General features: G+C 51.0%; 5 protein-coding genes across 5 annotated transcripts; 3 read left to right on the top strand and 2 right to left on the bottom strand.

Annotated features, from left to right (window-relative positions):
* Positions 1 to 184: 184 nt before the first annotated feature.
* F5B22DRAFT_647083 (FAD dependent oxidoreductase-domain-containing protein) lies at positions 185 to 2,170 on the bottom strand (the record flags this gene model as incomplete). Its single annotated transcript, XM_047978820.1, has 3 exons — positions 185 to 772; positions 973 to 1,870; positions 2,067 to 2,170. The coding sequence occupies 3 exons, from the start codon at positions 2,168 to 2,170 to the stop codon at positions 185 to 187; spliced, it is 1,590 nt and encodes a 529-aa protein (XP_047830198.1).
* A 672-nt stretch (positions 2,171 to 2,842) lies between these two features.
* Positions 2,843 to 5,942, top strand: F5B22DRAFT_207518 (uncharacterized protein). Its single transcript, XM_047969647.1, has one exon. The coding sequence runs from the start codon at positions 3,079 to 3,081 to the stop codon at positions 5,527 to 5,529; it is 2,451 nt and encodes an 816-aa protein (XP_047830199.1). The 5' UTR covers positions 2,843 to 3,078; the 3' UTR covers positions 5,530 to 5,942.
* Positions 5,943 to 9,565: 3,623 nt separating this feature from the next.
* Positions 9,566 to 11,575, top strand: F5B22DRAFT_207579 (uncharacterized protein). The gene is made up of 3 exons (XM_047969648.1): positions 9,566 to 9,807; positions 9,991 to 11,505; positions 11,561 to 11,575. Exons 1-2 carry the CDS (start codon positions 9,776 to 9,778, stop codon positions 11,432 to 11,434), a joined length of 1,476 nt encoding a protein of 491 aa, XP_047830200.1. The 5' UTR covers positions 9,566 to 9,775; the 3' UTR covers positions 11,435 to 11,505; positions 11,561 to 11,575.
* A 577-nt stretch (positions 11,576 to 12,152) lies between these two features.
* Positions 12,153 to 14,115, top strand: F5B22DRAFT_207597 (uncharacterized protein). Its single transcript, XM_047969649.1, has 2 exons — positions 12,153 to 13,850; positions 13,910 to 14,115. The coding sequence occupies exon 1, from the start codon at positions 12,510 to 12,512 to the stop codon at positions 13,794 to 13,796; it is 1,287 nt and encodes a 428-aa protein (XP_047830201.1). The 5' UTR covers positions 12,153 to 12,509; the 3' UTR covers positions 13,797 to 13,850; positions 13,910 to 14,115.
* A 970-nt stretch (positions 14,116 to 15,085) lies between these two features.
* F5B22DRAFT_608820 (FAD dependent oxidoreductase) lies at positions 15,086 to 17,167 on the bottom strand. The gene is made up of 2 exons (XM_047975098.1): positions 15,832 to 17,167; positions 15,086 to 15,687 (listed from the first exon to the last, which is right to left on the bottom strand). Exons 1-2 carry the CDS (start codon positions 16,890 to 16,892, stop codon positions 15,324 to 15,326), a joined length of 1,425 nt encoding a protein of 474 aa, XP_047830202.1. The 5' UTR covers positions 16,893 to 17,167; the 3' UTR covers positions 15,086 to 15,323.
* Between the last annotated feature and the right edge of the window lie 80 nt (positions 17,168 to 17,247).

Below are 17,247 nucleotides of genomic sequence, written 5' to 3' on the forward strand. Positions count from 1 at the left end.
CATAGTGGTCTCTTTCGATAGAGAATACATAATATTACGGAAGAAGTTGGTCTATATGTTGCTATGTGATGTATATGAGTGGACCGCAACTGGTTTCCTCGATGTGCAGCCCATCGTTGCCAATTTGCCTGTATTTTCTGTTCCGTGCATGTCGGTTTGACGGCAACATGTCAGTCATGGTGTCTCATATCTTTGACAATATGTGAGGTTTCTCATCCTCAACCATCTCCTCAACAAGAATGAGACCAGGTTTGCCCCCTCGGGTTCCATCTTCAGTGGCCACACTAAGTTCAACAGCTAGCTCATCTTGGAGCATTTCCTGCTCACTTGATAACCCATCGTTCCGTTTCACAGCACCTCCCACACCACCTTTCCACATCCATTTCTCTCGAAACTTCTTGGGATGCCTGCCCAGCAGACAATCCACGACCTTTTCGCCTAGAATTGGCAAGAACTTGAAGGCGTGGCCGCTGCCGCCAGTAGCTACGAAGAGGTTCTTGTAGCTGGGGTGGTAGTCTACAATCCAGTCCCCCGTCGGCGTATCCGTGTACCAGCACAGGCGCGTCTCGAAGAATGGGCGATCGCCTAACCAGGGGATCATACGCCGCAGGGCACGACGCAGGTCCGCGGCGCCTTCGGCTGGAATGTTGAGAGACGGATCTGTGAGGTGAGTACGGGGCTGAGAGATGACGGGTTTGGGGTTACTCTTGTCTACTTGGCTATTTTCGCCGGTGGCAGAACGGCAGGGCTTGAGTGGTGCGTTTGGGACGGGCTGCGGGTTCAGATACCTGGTACATCCAAACGTGTTAGTCCAGTTTCTTGTTACCTATTTTCTAGGATTACACAGGTCACGGTGGCCACGTTTCTGGATCAAAGGTTTACATACTGTGACGACAGTTAGCTCTAGCAAGCAATGGATCTTTGTAGCAACTAGGTCTCGCAACTGGGGCGGAACGGGTTGTGAATACATACCCCGTATGAATGCCTTGCAATCTTTAGGACGTTGTTGCGTGGTGGGATCACGAAGCACCCGTCCGTCAGATTCAGGCATACTGGCATCTCAGCCAGCCGGGCCTGCTCGTCGTCCGTTATTCGCAAATAGGCCACGCACTGTCCTGTTGCGACGGCTGAGCCCGCTAGACCCACGAGTGTAGGTGTCCAGGCGCCTGTGGCTACAATAACGAGGTCGGCTGAGAAATTGCGGCCGTCGGTGAGACGCGCACCCGTGACATGCTGCTCTACTCCTTGTGTCTGCGTTTCAAGGGTCTCGACGGTGCCGTTCACGAAGGTCACGCGTTGCGTTGCCACAACCCGGTCATACAGCCACCGCATGCTCCTCTCTGCGTCGGCCCATCCAGCCGCTGTATTCAGGTAGCCCCAGTCGGCCCATTCGCGATCGGTGCGCGAGAGCTTGGCAATGCCAAACCCCGAAGGCAGAAGCCGCACAGTATCAAGCGAGCGGCCCTCAGCGTGTGCTAACGCCAGCGCATTCACCCAGCTGCGCCGCGTGTAGCCCAGGCCTGTGGGGTGGCCATCCGCACGCACGGTGGCCCCGTCGGCGCCGTTCTCTGCGGCTAGCAGCAGTCCGGACTCGTTGTAGCGCCCATCGCCGCCGAGAGAGTCCGGCTTATCGATGTCTCGTCTCCAGTGTTCTTGTGCCTCAGCCGCGAGCTCGGCGTATGCGACGTCGGCGTAGTCGGCGCGGATGATGCGTGACGAGTCGATGGACGAGGCGTCACGGGCGGGGAAGACGTCGGGGTCGGGCGAGCGATCGATGACTGTTATGGGTGTGTCTGAAGGGATTTCGGAACGGCGCGTTAGAGCGAAGGCTGTGCTCAGACCGAATACGCCTGAGCCGATGATGAGGATGCTGTTGTACCGCTCTTTTCGTTAGCTTCGTGCGCCATCCGTCCGGTTTCGATTTGGGATAAAATAAAAGTGCGTGCTGGAATGCCCGCCCCCTTTTCGTGATGTTTTATTGACAATTGGTGATTCAGCAAGAGTGCGTCATATCCCGCCATATCACGAGTAGTAAACTGTCAAATAAGAAACTTTGGATTTGTCACCTTTTGGGAGCCCTGAACTTATTTTCCTTTTCGTTCTCTTGTGCATTTGGGGTAGCATTAGTATTGAGGTTAGTGGGGTGTCCTCCGGCTCCGGGGAATGCCATTGTTTCTACAGCTTTGACGAGTTCAAGATCAATTCAAAGCATGGCACGCGGAATAGAACAATTGTATTTTGTTGGGAACCCGACTTTTATATAGTAGCCTACTCCTAAGCACTGGTGCCCGAAATACCTCGAATTCCTAGCCAATACTCCCATTTGTTAACTCCGTGTATCGGCTTCAACAAGGGTCGGGTGTGTATCCGTCGACAGACTGCCGGGACTTAGATAGGTAGCTAAAGTTGTCTATGTTGCATTGCTACATAGTACAGGCGGCACAGGGCGTGCTGTGCAGATGCGTGCGCCCCCACCCACCGATGATGACTCGGCATCTTCGACATTAGCTCGAGCCGGAGACCTACAGTAGACAACAAAGATAAGAGATTGCATGGAGGGAATCATGTTTTGCAAGAACGTAGACTTTGGCCAGAATTCACTTGCTTGTCCTTGTTGAGCAACATCTCAAATCTGAAAAGTATAGAGCCCTACCTAGGTACCTAGGTACTGCATTTTCAACATTGTGCTGAAATACTGCCTAAGGCCGTACACTTCTTACCTACATATTTAAGTAGTGAATGTATTTGGCTGGAGAATGCCTAGGTAGATATGGGGGCAGTAGGTACCTAAGGTAGCGCGCCAAAGATCCAGATGATGTACTATGTATACGTACCTTCCAATCGCGTAGTGAGCCTAGGTAGGTTCCCGTTGCAAGAGCATTCTAATCACATCCTTTGCGTGCAACACTCCTATAGGCATAGGGATAGGGATGGTATCGAACCCAACACCAGTTGTGTATTGGTAGCGCTTGCCACATCGCCGCACTAGCGATTGCCTCACAAGCTGCGGCAAAGCGAGGCGCGACTTTCGAAAGCGACGCTCCAGCATGCGCCAACACTCAGTCGACTTGCCTCATCATGTCGAATAATAACAAACTCGATGATTTTCCCGATGTCGAGGCGAAACTCCAAAAGCCTTCCAAACAGTCTGCTTTCGAGAAGCAAAAGGCCGAGGCCGAGGCGAAGCGCAAAAGGGAGGCTGCCGAGACAGCCGCCGTTTACGAAAGCTTTGTCAAGAGTTTTGACAATGACTACGACGAGGATGACGATAATAGTGCTTTCGACCGCAGGAGGAATCAGAATAATGCATCAATTGGTCGACCCGGTGTGAACCCACCGCAGTTTGGCACTGGGGGTGGGCTTGGGAGAAGGCATTTCGGTGTAACAAGTTTGAAGAGCGGGCCCGGATCTCTTGGTCCCGCGCCCACCGCTTTTGGCAAGAAAAGATATGACACCTTTCAGCAAGGCTCCGGCAGGAAAGGACAAGACGAAGGAAGGGGTAGACTCGGATTCTACGAGGATAGCAGTGACAACGGGCCTCCGTCAAGGCCAAAGGGCGTATCACGAGCATTCGATACAAGCGACGATGAGACTGATGCACGTTCTAGAGACCTGGCGGAAGTGAAGGCTGTGGCAAGACCAACTCTACGGCTTTCGAATTTACCGCCTGTGACATCGCCGGCCGTTGTAAAGGCACTAATTCCTTCAAATCTGGTGGTGGAAAATGTTAAAATCTTGACTTCAACGAACGCTGGAGGGGGAGAGAGAAAGTCTATAGCTGCCATCGTAACCCTATCTACGGAAACACCGGCCGCTGACATTGATACTGCTGTCAGTGCATTGCAAAACAGGTATCTTGGTTACGGCTTCTATCTCTCATTGCATAGGCATTTATCCTCTGCTGTCTCATCAACAGTGGCTTCGACTCTTACATCTACATCAACGTCACATGCCTTTGGGGCCAAGCCTGTCCCAGAAGCTAATAACAACGATTCCCATCAACCTGGTGGCTTCCAACGAGGGTTTGCTCCTCCACCTTCATATAGCATTGGCGCCGGCCCGATCTCTAGAACGATTCTCCACGTTCTGGTGCGAGCCCCTGGTGACATCAAACAGATTCAGTTGATTCATAAGGTGGTTGAATCGGTTCTTGAACATGGCCCAGAGTTCGAAGCTTTACTTATGTCACGACTGGACGTGCAGAAAGAGGAAAGATGGGCATGGATTTGGGACGCGAGAAGTGAAGGCGGTGTATGGTATCGCTGGCGACTGTGGGAGGTTGTCACTGGTGGCCCTGAAAACGGGGTACGACAAGGAAAGTATCTCCCGCTCTTTGAAGGTAGTAACGCCTGGAAAATGCCAGAGAAGCCGCTGGCTTACGAGTATGCTACTACTGTGGATGAATTTGTATCAGACCCCGAATACAACTCGTCCGACGACGAAGAATTTGAAGATGAAGGGCACAAACAAGCTGAACATGGAGACAATGGGAAGGTGTATCTCAACCCGATCGGAAAAGCAAAACTCACACACCTGTTAGCACGACTTCCTACAACCCTGACAAAAATACGAAAAGGTGATATTGCCCGCCTGACGTCTTTTGCAATCACACATTCAAGCCGAGGCGCAGACGAGATTGTTGAAACAATCGTTGCCAACATTATAAAGCCATTTGCTTTAACATCTGCGAACCCAGATTACAGCAAAACTGCCGATGGAGATGAGGCCGGTCACGGATCCTTAAACTCTACACCTTTACCAGAGGATGCTGCTAGGAAGAACACCGAGTCACAGGATACGAGTGCTTCTAGCCTGATTGGTCTATATGTAGTAAGCGATATACTCTCGTCTTCGGCCACTAGTGGCGTTCGACATGCCTGGCGATACCGGCAGCTTTTTGAGACTGCACTTAAAGAGGCCAAAGTTTTTGAAAACCTTGGTCTTCTTTCTGAACGCCTGCACTGGGGCCGTCTTCGCGCTGAGAAATGGAAGCGCAGTGTAGGCCTCGTGCTCAGTCTTTGGGAAGGCTGGTGTGCCTTCCCAAACGATGCTCACCAATTCTTCACCGAGACGTTTGAGAATCCACCAAGTGCTAAGAAGGAAGAACTATCTGAGGGGCCAAAGAAAGGTGGGAGATGGAAGACCGTCGAGGCGGGATCGATCTTGAATGACAGCAAAGGCTTTCTTCCTGTGTCAGAGGACATGGTGGTTGAAACCCAAGATGGAGAGGCTGGAGGTGTTGAGGACCTAGATGGTGAAGTCATGGAAGAAGGCATGGATATAGATGTGGAGCTCGATAGTGACATAGATGGAGTACCCATGGACGCAGATGATGATGACAACGACAGCGCGGCGAATATCGAACAGGGACTGGACGCCTCCTCTGTTGATAAACCGGACCCCAAAAGAGATGCTATTGCGCCAGTCAACGAAGAGACGCCATCATCCGCTCGGCCACGCCAACCAGGGAGGCGCATGAGAGCCGTGGATATGTTTGCTGACTCTGATGAATCCGACGAAAGCAAGTGAAAAATACTACACTGGATCTTTCGCTGCCGGTTCATTCAGTTTGGCTGGTGAATGTGAGACGCAGTAAAACTGTGTCACCTCCAGAAGCAATCGTCTACAGCAGGTCGAACTACAGGATGGTGTTAACATGGCTGTGACATTAAACCTGCTATACACGATACACCATGTCACTCAGCACGACCTGGCCCATCTGAAGCCATTTGTTAGGGTGTTCCAATCCAAGACAGTTCTATCACTTGTGCTACTAGGCCCTGTCGCAGCACCGAACTTCTGTGTACCGGTGCGCATAGTCGTACCGATATGGTGTCCAGTTTCAGACCTTTCCCGATAAGAGAAGTCTCCGTATAGAGTCAGACTGGTGATTTACCTCTGAGCACTATTTGCGGTCCAGTCAACAGACTTGCTAGTGCCTTGATGTCAGTTTTGGCTTGCGAATATCAAAATGTTAGCTCGGTCAAATTTGTGCATGGACGGTGGGCGAATTCGTGCGAGCGAAAATCTTGGTTGCTACCTAGATAGACCTTTTTCTTCTAGAAACTGGATCATGCCATCTTAGACATTGTACGCTAGGGTCTTTGCGAGGTCAGGTAGTATTCCGCAAAACAAGCTTACCAAGTTCTGCAAACTGCTACGACACCTTCAAACTTGCCCCGTTATTATCCGGCGGACCACATCTGACCCTAGTCTTCAGTGCTATTGAGTAAGACGAGTCACCCACATATTTATGCAAATAGTCTCTCGTTTAGAGCCCCTGTAGCAGTGGTGAAGTGGGCATTTCCTGTAGGCATGTTATAGACGGAATGGGGTAACGGGCAAAGAATCCACCATGACCCCTAGGGGTATACAGACAACTATACTAGAGAGTGAGATCGTACTACCGCAGCAATCTGAAGTAATTCAAACCGTACGACTACATTGCATGAAAGCTTATATAGTAACTCTCTGGTCTTCGGCGAGAAGTTGGTTAGTGAGTAGACTTCGACGTTCATAGGAGTTACGCAACGAGCCATCGGATAAACAGTATGACTGAAAGAAGATATAGGCGATCTGACCCAGGTTGCCGGCTTGTTGGTTTTGTAGGACTGGCTGTAGAGTAGGTATGTATTGAAGGCAAAATTTGAACGATATAATAGATCAACCACTATAGTTGGCAAAAATAGTCCAGCACGTATATTTCCCCGAATTTCGTCTTGGTGCTACAATACTACTTATTAAGTTATCAGATGTTGCATCCCAGCTACCTAAGCCCAAGGGATGGGGTTGCCGGTTTGCCTCATCTGCGTCCACCATTTTGGCCAAGACGAGGTACCCAGACACTGGTAAGTACAGAATCGGTAAGGAGGTAGTATACATACTTACCTCTTACTGTAAGATCCATGTTTCCCCGGCTTCTCTGCGTGTTATTTAATCAGGTGATCATTCACATAGAGTCGGAGATATGACGCCCTTACTTCGTACAGTACTTACTACTCGTACTTAGTAGACTTGGACGAGAAGTGACCGTCGTAGCGAATGGGCTCCCTACCGGCCTGCCTGCCCACCAGCTCGCGTCAGACGATGACGGGATGGTTCGCTTGGATGTCAACCTGCAAAGTAACTGCACAGAACGCGACTGTAGTCAAGCGAAAACAAGAGCCGCGACCCTGCCCCCTCCCCGCATTTGCAATGGTGCTCATTTTTATTTTTATTTTCTATTTTATTTTTCAGCGGCCCCAAGCACAGCACGGACGGACGCAACGTCCTCCCAGACTAATACGAAGTGGGAGATTTATGCGAAAGGCGTCGGCAGCCGGCTATTAAACGTTAACTAGGTACTGGCGATTGGCAATCTGGGAATCTAGTTGTGGTTGTTACTTGTTAGTTGCTACATGTACGTACGTATACATGTAGTTGTTGGTTGGTTGGTTGCTGGTTGGTTCTAGACTTATTATATCCGAGGGATTCAGCACTCAATACCTAGACAACCCCTCTTCGAAGTCTTCCCTGCTTTCCCTTGATCCCTTGATGTACCCCCCAAGCTCATCTTCTCCATCTTGAGTACCCTTTTGGGTAGACGAGGACGCCACATTACCAATACCGTAGTGTCTGTTGTCTGCGTAGGTATTGGGTGCAACCTGCTAAGAGAAGAAGGGCTAGAGAACACTGCGCCTGTAAAGCGAGCTCTCGGCTTGAAGCAAGGTTCAAGCAAGAGAGATATAGTCCTACTACTACCATACCTACCTGCCTTTATGCGTGAAGCAAGTACCTAGGTATGTAGGTAGGTACATATTAGTTACGTTACCTATGGTAGTAGACAGATGATGGGCAGATCTTCTTACAGGGGAGGTGTCGCGTTGTGTGCGCCTGGAAATATTTACTTACCTAGGTAAGTACCTACAGTACCTACATAGGTAAGGTAGGTAGGTACTACTTATGGTAGTTGGTCATGGCCGTTACATCTTCGCTGAGACAGGTACCTACCTTAGCAGAGGGTAGGTAGTACCTACCTGGGTACTTACCTGCATTGTATGTACCTACCTACCTACTAGGTACCTACAGTACACTACAGTACACCTTATATAGGTACTTACCTCATGCTGCTGCTGCTCGTGGCATGGCATGGCGAGGCATGCCCACCTACAGTAGTACACATACCTTAAACAGGGGCCCTGCGCTACATCCCACGCTAGCAGGGGCGCACACTGGCTAAGGCTGCCAATCAGAAGCCCCTGTCGATACCCAAAGCATCCATCCTCTCGCTGTGCAAGCAAAGAGACGGCCAGCCTTTGCCTGCGCTAGGCCAATCAAAACTTGCTCAAATGGGCGAGCTCCTCCACCGATGGCACGACTTCAGACAGACTACGGCCAGCAGCCACAGGCCACTACACACACACACACACATTCAACAGACAACCTGCAGTCATCAGTCTGTCTGTCTGTCTATCTGTCGAGTATTTCGGCCTTGCTCGCTATTACTCTTTGCTACTCTGCTACCAAGCACTGAGTAAGTCGTGTATGTGTATGTGTGCGTGCGTGCTGCGTGTGTGTGTGTGTTAGACGGCCGCCGCGTCAACCCTTTCACAAGAACAAAGCTCGCCACAAAAAGAGGATCTGCGCTTCGCCGACACGGCAGGCCATCAGCTGATCACAACCCTGGGGATACCCAAGAGGTGACCGACTTTAAGCTGTCTACCAACTCAGTTGCCTACTTGGGCAGTCGAGGTCGTCACTTGTTCACTTAGTCCGTCTGTTCTGTTCGACGCCAGGCTCTCGAGAACAGCGTTGTGTTCCGACCCGATCCCGCTGTTCCCGGTTGTTGCATGCGTCTTCAGAGCATCCGGGACTAGCCTCTGCTTCTCGCGCTGGCTGCTTCACTCTTATATATATATTTCCAATACGAGACGCTATTCACCTGGCGTCGAGTCTTCCGGACCGGCCTTCCCCGCCACACGTTGGTCAGAAAACTCCGCAGGTTCTGAGCAATCTTGACAACGATCCTAATCCCACCACTCATTTACCACCAGCAGTCCTACTTGTCTCTTACCAACATTGTTATCACTGGGCATTGTGCTTCCAACAAGCCAATCATCAGATCTCACCCACATGAACTCGTCTCTGGGCCTTCCTTATCCCCCATCTTCCCCGCCTACGTTCTCCGCGCCACCCTCAGGAGTAGCTGAACTGGGATCGTTTCATGGTCCAACATTCCAGCCGGAGCCGAGCTTACACCGACTTATATACCCTGTTATTATCCCCTCACTCTACCACGAGCCACGGCTAACTCCCCCAACGAGTCTTCGGGATCCGGGTTGCGAAGGCGATGAACGGACTGATGTTGACGGTTGACTAAATTATTAAGACCTCTCGTAACGGCTAGTGGCTTTGCCTGGCACTTGACTGGGTCCAGTGAATCGGTAGAGAAACTTTATCGAGTTATACTATCAACTACTCGATGTTTGATTCTTAACCCTGATTTCTGAACTGTTATTTCCTTTGCCTGTATAACATTCGCATCCCTGATATCGAATTTAGCAGCACGACATTGGTGATACGCTATTGGACGAAGCTTTGCTACATGAGAAACGTTGCCTATTTCCCTCGCACACTACGAAAGGGAGTCTCGAGAGCTCACAACTTGGAAACCTCACGGCCAGTTTTTAGCTTTAAGCAGCACCCCCTCTCTACATTGCCCCTAATAATAGCCACCGAGAAAACCCCTCTCACGTCATCCCGTGTCAAGTAAGATACTACGACAGAGCGTCTCGTCATGCCTGTTATAGATGGCGTCAAGGTAGCGTGGTAAGTGTTCAACTCATCTCTTCCCTGAACTGCTAGAAAATGGCTCTGCAACCATCACGTTCGCAAGCCTGGTCCTGACTCCAGCCCTGATCCCACTATGAGCTTTTGACAGTATCGCCTCATGCACCCACAGGCATTGATGTAGCAACCTCTATATACTGATTGCCTTGCCTTATTATCTAGTATACCGTGCATACGAGGGCACCGGTCGACGAAATGCACACATCAAGCGGAGCGCATAATGATACCGGTGCGAAAGCCCGGTAGACCACTTAGTTCATGTCCTCACCAAAAAGGGAAGCCTTGCAATTGCAATAATATCACAGCTGCCATCCCGCGAAATGGAAAATGCGCATGTGGAACCGCAGAACCTATAACCATCGATACGAGAGCACCGGTGAAAACGGAGTCATCAGTTTCCGACGTAACTCCTATGTCACCTACAAAAGCAACTTTTAGAGTTCAAAAGCATGCGACTCCCAAATCACCCAGCCGTAAACAATCCTACGACATATCCCTATTAGGCCAAATGGATCCTAATTCCATCAACATGATGCCCAGCCATGGTTTAACGCTTGGTACTAATGGTTCCCTAAACCACGCAGGTCAAATGTCATCTGCGGGCTTTATACCAAATTTTCAGCCGAACTTCAATTCTGAAGGAGTCTTAAATCAGAACTTCGAGTACGCGCGCATGTTAGGGAGACTGGAGGGCGCAGCTCTCAATGCTCTGTTTGAGAGCCCCGGGTCCAATGCATCTTCAACAGGGTTTTCAAGTAATGGGGCGTCTAATCATTCGAGTATAGATACGTCAGGAACACCACATTATACTCCAATATCAGGATCGCCGAGTTCTAGCTCCTACACCAAGGGATTCTCTACAGATGGCAAAGGTTGCTGTGGGAAAGGCTCGTCGGCGATACCACTGGCAAACGACCTATCAGAAGAGCGGAGGACACAGGATAGAATTGGCTTGATGAGATATGGAGATACCATCCCGACCCGGGGCCGAGACATGCCTTCAATGGGTTATAATGGCACTATACACGATCGGTCTACCATGCAACATACGCAGCAGAACGCAGTCTTTCCATACCCTGTAGCATACGGCTCTTCATTTTACGAGCCATTGCAATTTTCACAATGGCAGGAGATGATGACCAGCCAATCGCAGAGCGTGCCAGCACAACCGCAGAACACTTATATGGCCTCACAGTCTAGAATGGAAGCAGCCGCGCCTGTGCTAGACTCCTATACAGCCAACCAATGCAGTTGTGGTGAGGGCTGTCAGTGTTTAGGTTGCGCAACTCATCCGTTCAACGCGGCCATGCAGGAATACGTTCTCTCTGCGCTTCAAGATGACCACGCGACTCCACCAAGCCTATCTAATGGTGAGATCAATGGTATGCCGAATGGGGCTAACGAGCCATCTCCGGGTGTTCTCGCGTCGCCCGTTGCGGATGGTTCGCCGGCCGCAGAGACAGGGTCAATGGGCATGAACGACTACTTGTTCGTGGCTTACTGTCCCGGAAGTCCTCAGTCGTGCCCGTGTGGTGACGAATGTGCATGCGTCGGTTGCATGATCCATTGCGAACCAGCAGCCAGATCCCCACCTACTCCTCCATGAACAAAAAAAGGGGCTGGTTCAACGACGAGAACTTACTAGCTTGTGTGCTACCGAGGAATTTGAGGCCGCAGGTGGGCACTAATGGCTTTCGCCAATTTACAGACATACCAAGCTTATGGACATAAGAAGATGATACCCTGATGCCGGGATCTAATGACGAGGCTCACGGCGTTTTTGGAGAGGATGACAAAATGGTTCATAGTAACAGCGGGTTGCTGGCAGGGCCATGCTGCATGTTGTACATATATATGTATACCAAACTCCTTTAAGCTGTCGGGCATTATCAGCCCGACATAGAATATACAACAAAGCCACCGAGCGAGATATCGATACCGAGCCTGGTGTACTTGATGCTTGTCACAGCTCATCAAGACCTGGTCGGTCGAGGCCAATCTCTACACTAGCGGCGGCAAAACGAGACGGAGCAAAGCGGGTCGATCCACCAGAGATCTAGATATCCAACCTTACATAGTACATGTAGATTCATCTCCTAGCGCAAGACGAAGCGAGAATAGCCAAGCCAACACTGGTCTTAGCTTGTCTCGGCCACCACGCTTCGCTACATGTACTTAAGCAAGCTTGCACATGTAGCTTATTGCTAACCCAGATGGGTAGGTAAGTCAGGAATGTGTGTATTGAAATATACATAGTGTCTGCATCTTTTTTAATAGTAGGCGACTGAATATATTAGCTGGTACCGAACATCTGGTTATCATATACCTCTCTAACTATGCTATTACTAATGTGTAGAGGTCTACTTAAATGGATGGTGTAGGTACTGTAGGATTGAATGAAGGGTGTGGGTGGAGCTTAGCTAATGCTAGCTGGGTTTCCAGTGCGCACCAATACCCAGTAAATCTGGGCCCCGGGAACTGACCTCGAACACCTAAATTTAGGCCTAGCTGGGGTAATTCTCATAGCGCGCCAAGCATTCTTGCGAATCTTCCTCCAAACCTTTCCTCCGCATCTTTCTACTGTACGCCCTCTAAGACTCTGCAAGTGAAATGCGAATCGCAGATTTTACTCGTATGCATGCACAAGTGGGGATGTGCCTCTGAAGTGGGGTACTTACACCATGGACGATCCGACCCTTAATGACCGTGGGGGCGAGCCTCCTCGCTGGGAGCGCAAGCGCCCGCATCAACCCCATGACGCCAACGGACGGAGTGTGAGGAGACGCATCGATGAGCGTGGCTCCATGCGCGAGAGAAGGTCGCGATCTCCACGTCGACCGGACCATTCAGACCATCGCGGTCACACCCGAGTTGGAGATGTAAGCCACAGACGTCACCAGCGCAGCGATACGCGCGACGATCGGTACGACGCGGGGCACCGCGACAACGCCAGATGCCATACGAGTTCCCGGTCTGCCCGGTCAAGGTCACCTACCCGCCATCATGACAGCCATCACCACAGGTCTCATCATGCTCCGAACGCTTCACATCTAAACCATGACAGGGAGCTCCCTTGTAACGCTCGTGAGTTGTCACGATCAGCCGATTTCAGCACCTTTCGACCACTCTTCGCGCGCTACCTCGATGTCCAGAAGCAGATTGACTTGACCACACTGGACGAGCGCGAGGTCCGTGGGCGCTGGAAGAGCTTTGTGAGCAAATGGAACAATAGTGAGCTAGCTGAGGGATGGTACCGGCCCGAAACTTTCGAGGACGCGGCGCTCGAAGCGAGGGGAACGAGCAATATACCAGAGACGGGCAAGGGGCGTGGAGGAAAACATAGTTCTCCCGCTCGGCAAGAAGCCGACTTGGGACGGCAAGATGCGAAAGGGGAAGATGAGGATGATGATGACGACGGTTACGGGCCTATACTGCCCACACAGGATGATTTAGATAATAGCACAAGGGGTGCCAACTCCCTATCACAAAACAAGCACGGCCCCGGCATCCCCACCTTATCAGACATAGCCTTGCGCCGTGAACACGAAGCCTCGGACCGCGACGATGCTCACGAACTCTTACGACATGAGCGCAAGGCAGACCGTGCATTGCAGAAAGAGCGCCTGGATGAGCTCGTGCCGCGCGCGGACGCCGGGACCCAGGCGCGACGTCTGGAGAAGCGGCGCGAGGTCCGCGATGCCAACACCTCCTTCGCAAACGCGAAGTCGTCCAACGACGTGCCGGAGCTCGCGGACGCGGACCTCATGGGCGGCGACGGCGGGGGGTTGGAAGAATACAAGAGATTGAAGCGCGAGGCCGAAAGGAAGAAGACGGAGCGCGAGGTACGGCGCGAGGAGATCTTCCGCGCGAAAAAGGAAGAAAGGGAGGAGAGGGCCAGGGAGTACAGGGAGCGCGAGGCGAATACTATTGATATGCTTAGGGAGATTGCTAAGTCGCGGTTTGGATGACATGTCAGCAGGTATGAATCGTGATTACGATGGCGATGAGGAGATCATTGGGTAGTAAGTAGTACCCTATGGGTCTATCTCTGCGAGGAGTAGTTGACGTTATTGAGATATAGTTAAGATTCTAATATTGTATTGTGTTCGATGACTGCGCCTGGGTGATTTTTGGTATTGGCAACATAGCTTCTCCATGAGACCACGACTGACTGTTCTTCTTATGGCTGGGCTTGTTTTTTTTTTCCGGACCTGGTCGATGTTAATGTAGTGTCATCACAGATAGCGCGCGTTACTTTTTTTTTTTTTTTTTTTTTTTTTTTTTTTCGAATTCATCTTCCCTGTATGGTTCGACTTCTAAAACAATTATTCAAGCCAGTATGTGAGTGTAGGTACCCTCTCGCCTTTCTCTCCCTACTTTAAGACTTTCGGAGCTAGAACGTTTGACATCGTGAACAAAAGCTTCCGGTAGTGGATGTGTGTTGTGTAAGATCTATATACGTTGTTTTTATAGAGTTGGCTGCATATTTATCCAGCAGGTGCATATGTATCCCCCATAACTACCTAGGTACCTACCTAGGTGATGAATGTCTTATTATCTCATATTTATTCGTTCGTTAGATTCATTCGTCTCTGTCGTTCCCGTTCAAGGGGCATCATCGGGTATATCAGCAAGCAGCGCTCTTGCCTTCTCATCGACCTCGGCTCTGATCGCCTTGAGCTCGCCCCTCGCAGCATCAGCATCTGGCAGCAACATCCTCTCTAGCCCACAGCTCGCGAATGACGCCCCAGACATCCATCGCCGTCTTCTCGCGCATGACAGTCAGCATCTCCCTCTGCACCCTCACGGCGGCGTCCCGTTCCCCGCGCCGCTGGTGCGCGTACGTCCGTGCCTTCAGCTTGTAGATCTCGGACAGCTCCGGAGAGTACCCGAAGAAGAACAAGCGATCTGCCACGCAGAGGGTCAGCGCATCGCGCTTCTAAGTACCTAGGTATGTATGAAGTAACCACTGAGGCTAGGGATACAACCCTGAGTTTCGTGCCACTTTACAGATTTTGTACGAAAGGATGCCCCCTAGTCAAGTTCATACGTAGTTTACACGTACAAGGAAATTTATTCTACCTTTTACCACCGCCACAGTAGGATGCGGCCTATATGAAGCCTCTAAATGCCTCTGAAGACTATACGCGGCAATAGAAGTCTTACCACGCCCCAATAGTTAGTTCCTGACACCAACACTAAGATAATTGGCAAAACTGGGGATTCTAGAATCACTTCATATAATATGAAATATATTCTTGGAATTAGAACGCACATTGTTAGATATGTTGTGATTTCCTTGCTGCAGAGGAACTTCATATGACATGTTTCGCAAGTAAGCTGGAGACGTACTTACTTCCCTAAGTATACTAGAGACATATAATCATAACAACCTTTTAGTACTGTACTGTGTATTGGAGACTGAATCTAACGCTCCATTCTACCTACATATTTGTTCCCGCTAGTCTCTCCCATAAGTCACCCATCCATGACGGTCATAACACGTTAGCGGGATCACAGCCACCAAGTTTCGCGCTCTTCGCCTCGCCGTCAAGAATGATTTCGCTAACAAGCTTGCCCGTGCCCGGCGCGTTCTGTATCCCCCAGCAAGTGTGCCCTGCAGCGACAATGAGGCCCTTTGTACTTCCCACTTGGCCAATGTATGGCCCACCTTGAGGTAGGAAACACGCCTGTCGAGCGAGCACTTCACCGTCGCGTCCTAGCTCGTCGCTGATCCCGCCCACCTGGGCAATAATGTCCTCACATCGCGCCTCGTCGACCTCGACCTCAGCTGTAGTTAGCGGTAACGAGGCATCATCTGTTGGGCCACAGGCATAGGCGGTCCCATCAGGCCGAGCACTGTCACTCTGGTGGTCAGCTGTTGCTGCTTCGCGCATATATATGAAGCATTCCTTGAATGTCTACAACACGATGATGGCCAACAGAGGCCCCATGATATTGAACTAATCGACATATAGTAAGGATATTACGGTCAGAACTCACTATATCTCAGGCTCAACTACCTGTTGTCCGCTAAGGGGTGTTGCTTTGATTGCCCCATTACGTGCCGTCTTCGATACGGGTGTGCGGAAGCCGACTGGTAGTTTGATCGCGGTAAAGAGGGCATACGCAGAAATTGCTCGTGGCGGCTTGATCACAACGCTGTGTGCCCTTGAAGCGCTAACAGGGATCTCTGGGAGAAGACGCCTTGTCCATGGACCGGCAGCGACGACGCAGTGATTCGTGGGATGTGTGATCTCTTCACCTTCTTTCTCATATATCACACTTTCCACTTGAGACTCGTCCGCGCTCCTGTTGATAGCAGTAACACGAGCACCCGTCACTATGCGCACACCAGCGTCCTCGGCTAACTGAGCCATGGAGCGTGTGAAGAGCTCTGGGTGCACTTGCGCTGTGTTATCTGGCGTGCCGATGTTGTCGTACGCGCGGAGTGAATCGGCCGTGTCTACCCAGTCCAAGTCGCCAGGCACGCCGAGCTTGCGCAATTCCGCGGCAGCCTTTTTGTGGTCTTTGTGGAGGCCTTTAGAAGCGCCCGTGTGTCCACCATCGGCAGGCGGTTGAACAGAGGCGCCGGCGTCAATGCCGGGCGGCAACCGTGCTTTGCAATCAACCTGACTTGCCCAACAGCGTCGGTAGCCCCATCGCCTCCCACCATCGTGTTCACGCGCTAGTTCATCATGCAGCCTGAAGCTGAGCGGGACGAGGCTCTGCGGGAAAGCCCACAGGGCGAGCAGACCACCTGCCTTGCCACTTGCACCACCCGCGATGCCGTCGTGAGCCGGATTTCTCTTGGACACCGTGGCCGGGTCAGCGAGCGTGGAGGGGTCCTGTATGCTATCTGGCGTGCGACCGCCGGCGTTCGTCGAAGACGCCTCGAGAAGCGTGATGCGATGTATGCCTGGGGAGTAGTTTGGGTGGCGCGTGAGCCAATAAGCTGTGCTGCAGCCGATAATACCCCCGCCCACAATGGTAATCTCTTGCATGTTGTGTTGCGCCAGCCTGTTCAGAAGTCGTATCGAGGGAAATCCAGCGGTAATATTCATCTAGAATCGGTATGATTAGGATTTCCTATAGGCAGATGCCTGTAGTCATTATAGTTACGTGCTTGCGGCCAAGACTCGGTCGGAGTTAAGCGTAACAATTATCTCGGGTTGTGAGATGTAGATGCAACTTGTGAGAGGCTAATTATGTCTACGTCGGTGGGGCTAAGCACGCTGGAGAAGACGTCATCCGTCTGCACCACCTCCAAACTCGGGATCGGGATGGGCCACGCCTCTAAATAAGTAATACTTGAAGTATGTCATAGTACGGCAAAGACGTCTGAATTTGGGCATTGGCAAATGAATAGAAAGGCTTGTTTCCTACCCAAAGATGACAACTTACAAAACGGTTGAGCGA

Source organism: Xylaria bambusicola, assembly GCF_022495145.1.
Source record: "Xylaria bambusicola strain CBS 139988 unplaced genomic scaffold F5B22scaffold_24, whole genome shotgun sequence".
Classification (NCBI taxonomy): domain Eukaryota; kingdom Fungi; phylum Ascomycota; class Sordariomycetes; order Xylariales; family Xylariaceae; genus Xylaria; species Xylaria bambusicola.

Coding starts and splice junctions, on each gene's coding strand:
- F5B22DRAFT_207518 (XM_047969647.1), top strand. CDS start 3,079: ATGTCGAATAATAACAAACTCGATGATTTTCCCGATGTCGAGGCGAAA.
- F5B22DRAFT_608820 (XM_047975098.1), bottom strand. CDS start 16,892: ATGAATATTACCGCTGGATTTCCCTCGATACGACTTCTGAACAGGCTG. Junction 15,688..15,831: donor GTAGTTGAGCCTGAGATATA/GTGAGTTCTGAC, acceptor CCAGAGTGACAG/TGCTCGGCCTGATGGGACCG.
- F5B22DRAFT_207597 (XM_047969649.1), top strand. CDS start 12,510: ATGGACGATCCGACCCTTAATGACCGTGGGGGCGAGCCTCCTCGCTGG.
- F5B22DRAFT_207579 (XM_047969648.1), top strand. CDS start 9,776: ATGCCTGTTATAGATGGCGTCAAGGTAGCGTG. Junction 9,808..9,990: donor GATGGCGTCAAGGTAGCGTG/GTAAGTGTTCAA, acceptor CTTATTATCTAG/TATACCGTGCATACGAGGGC.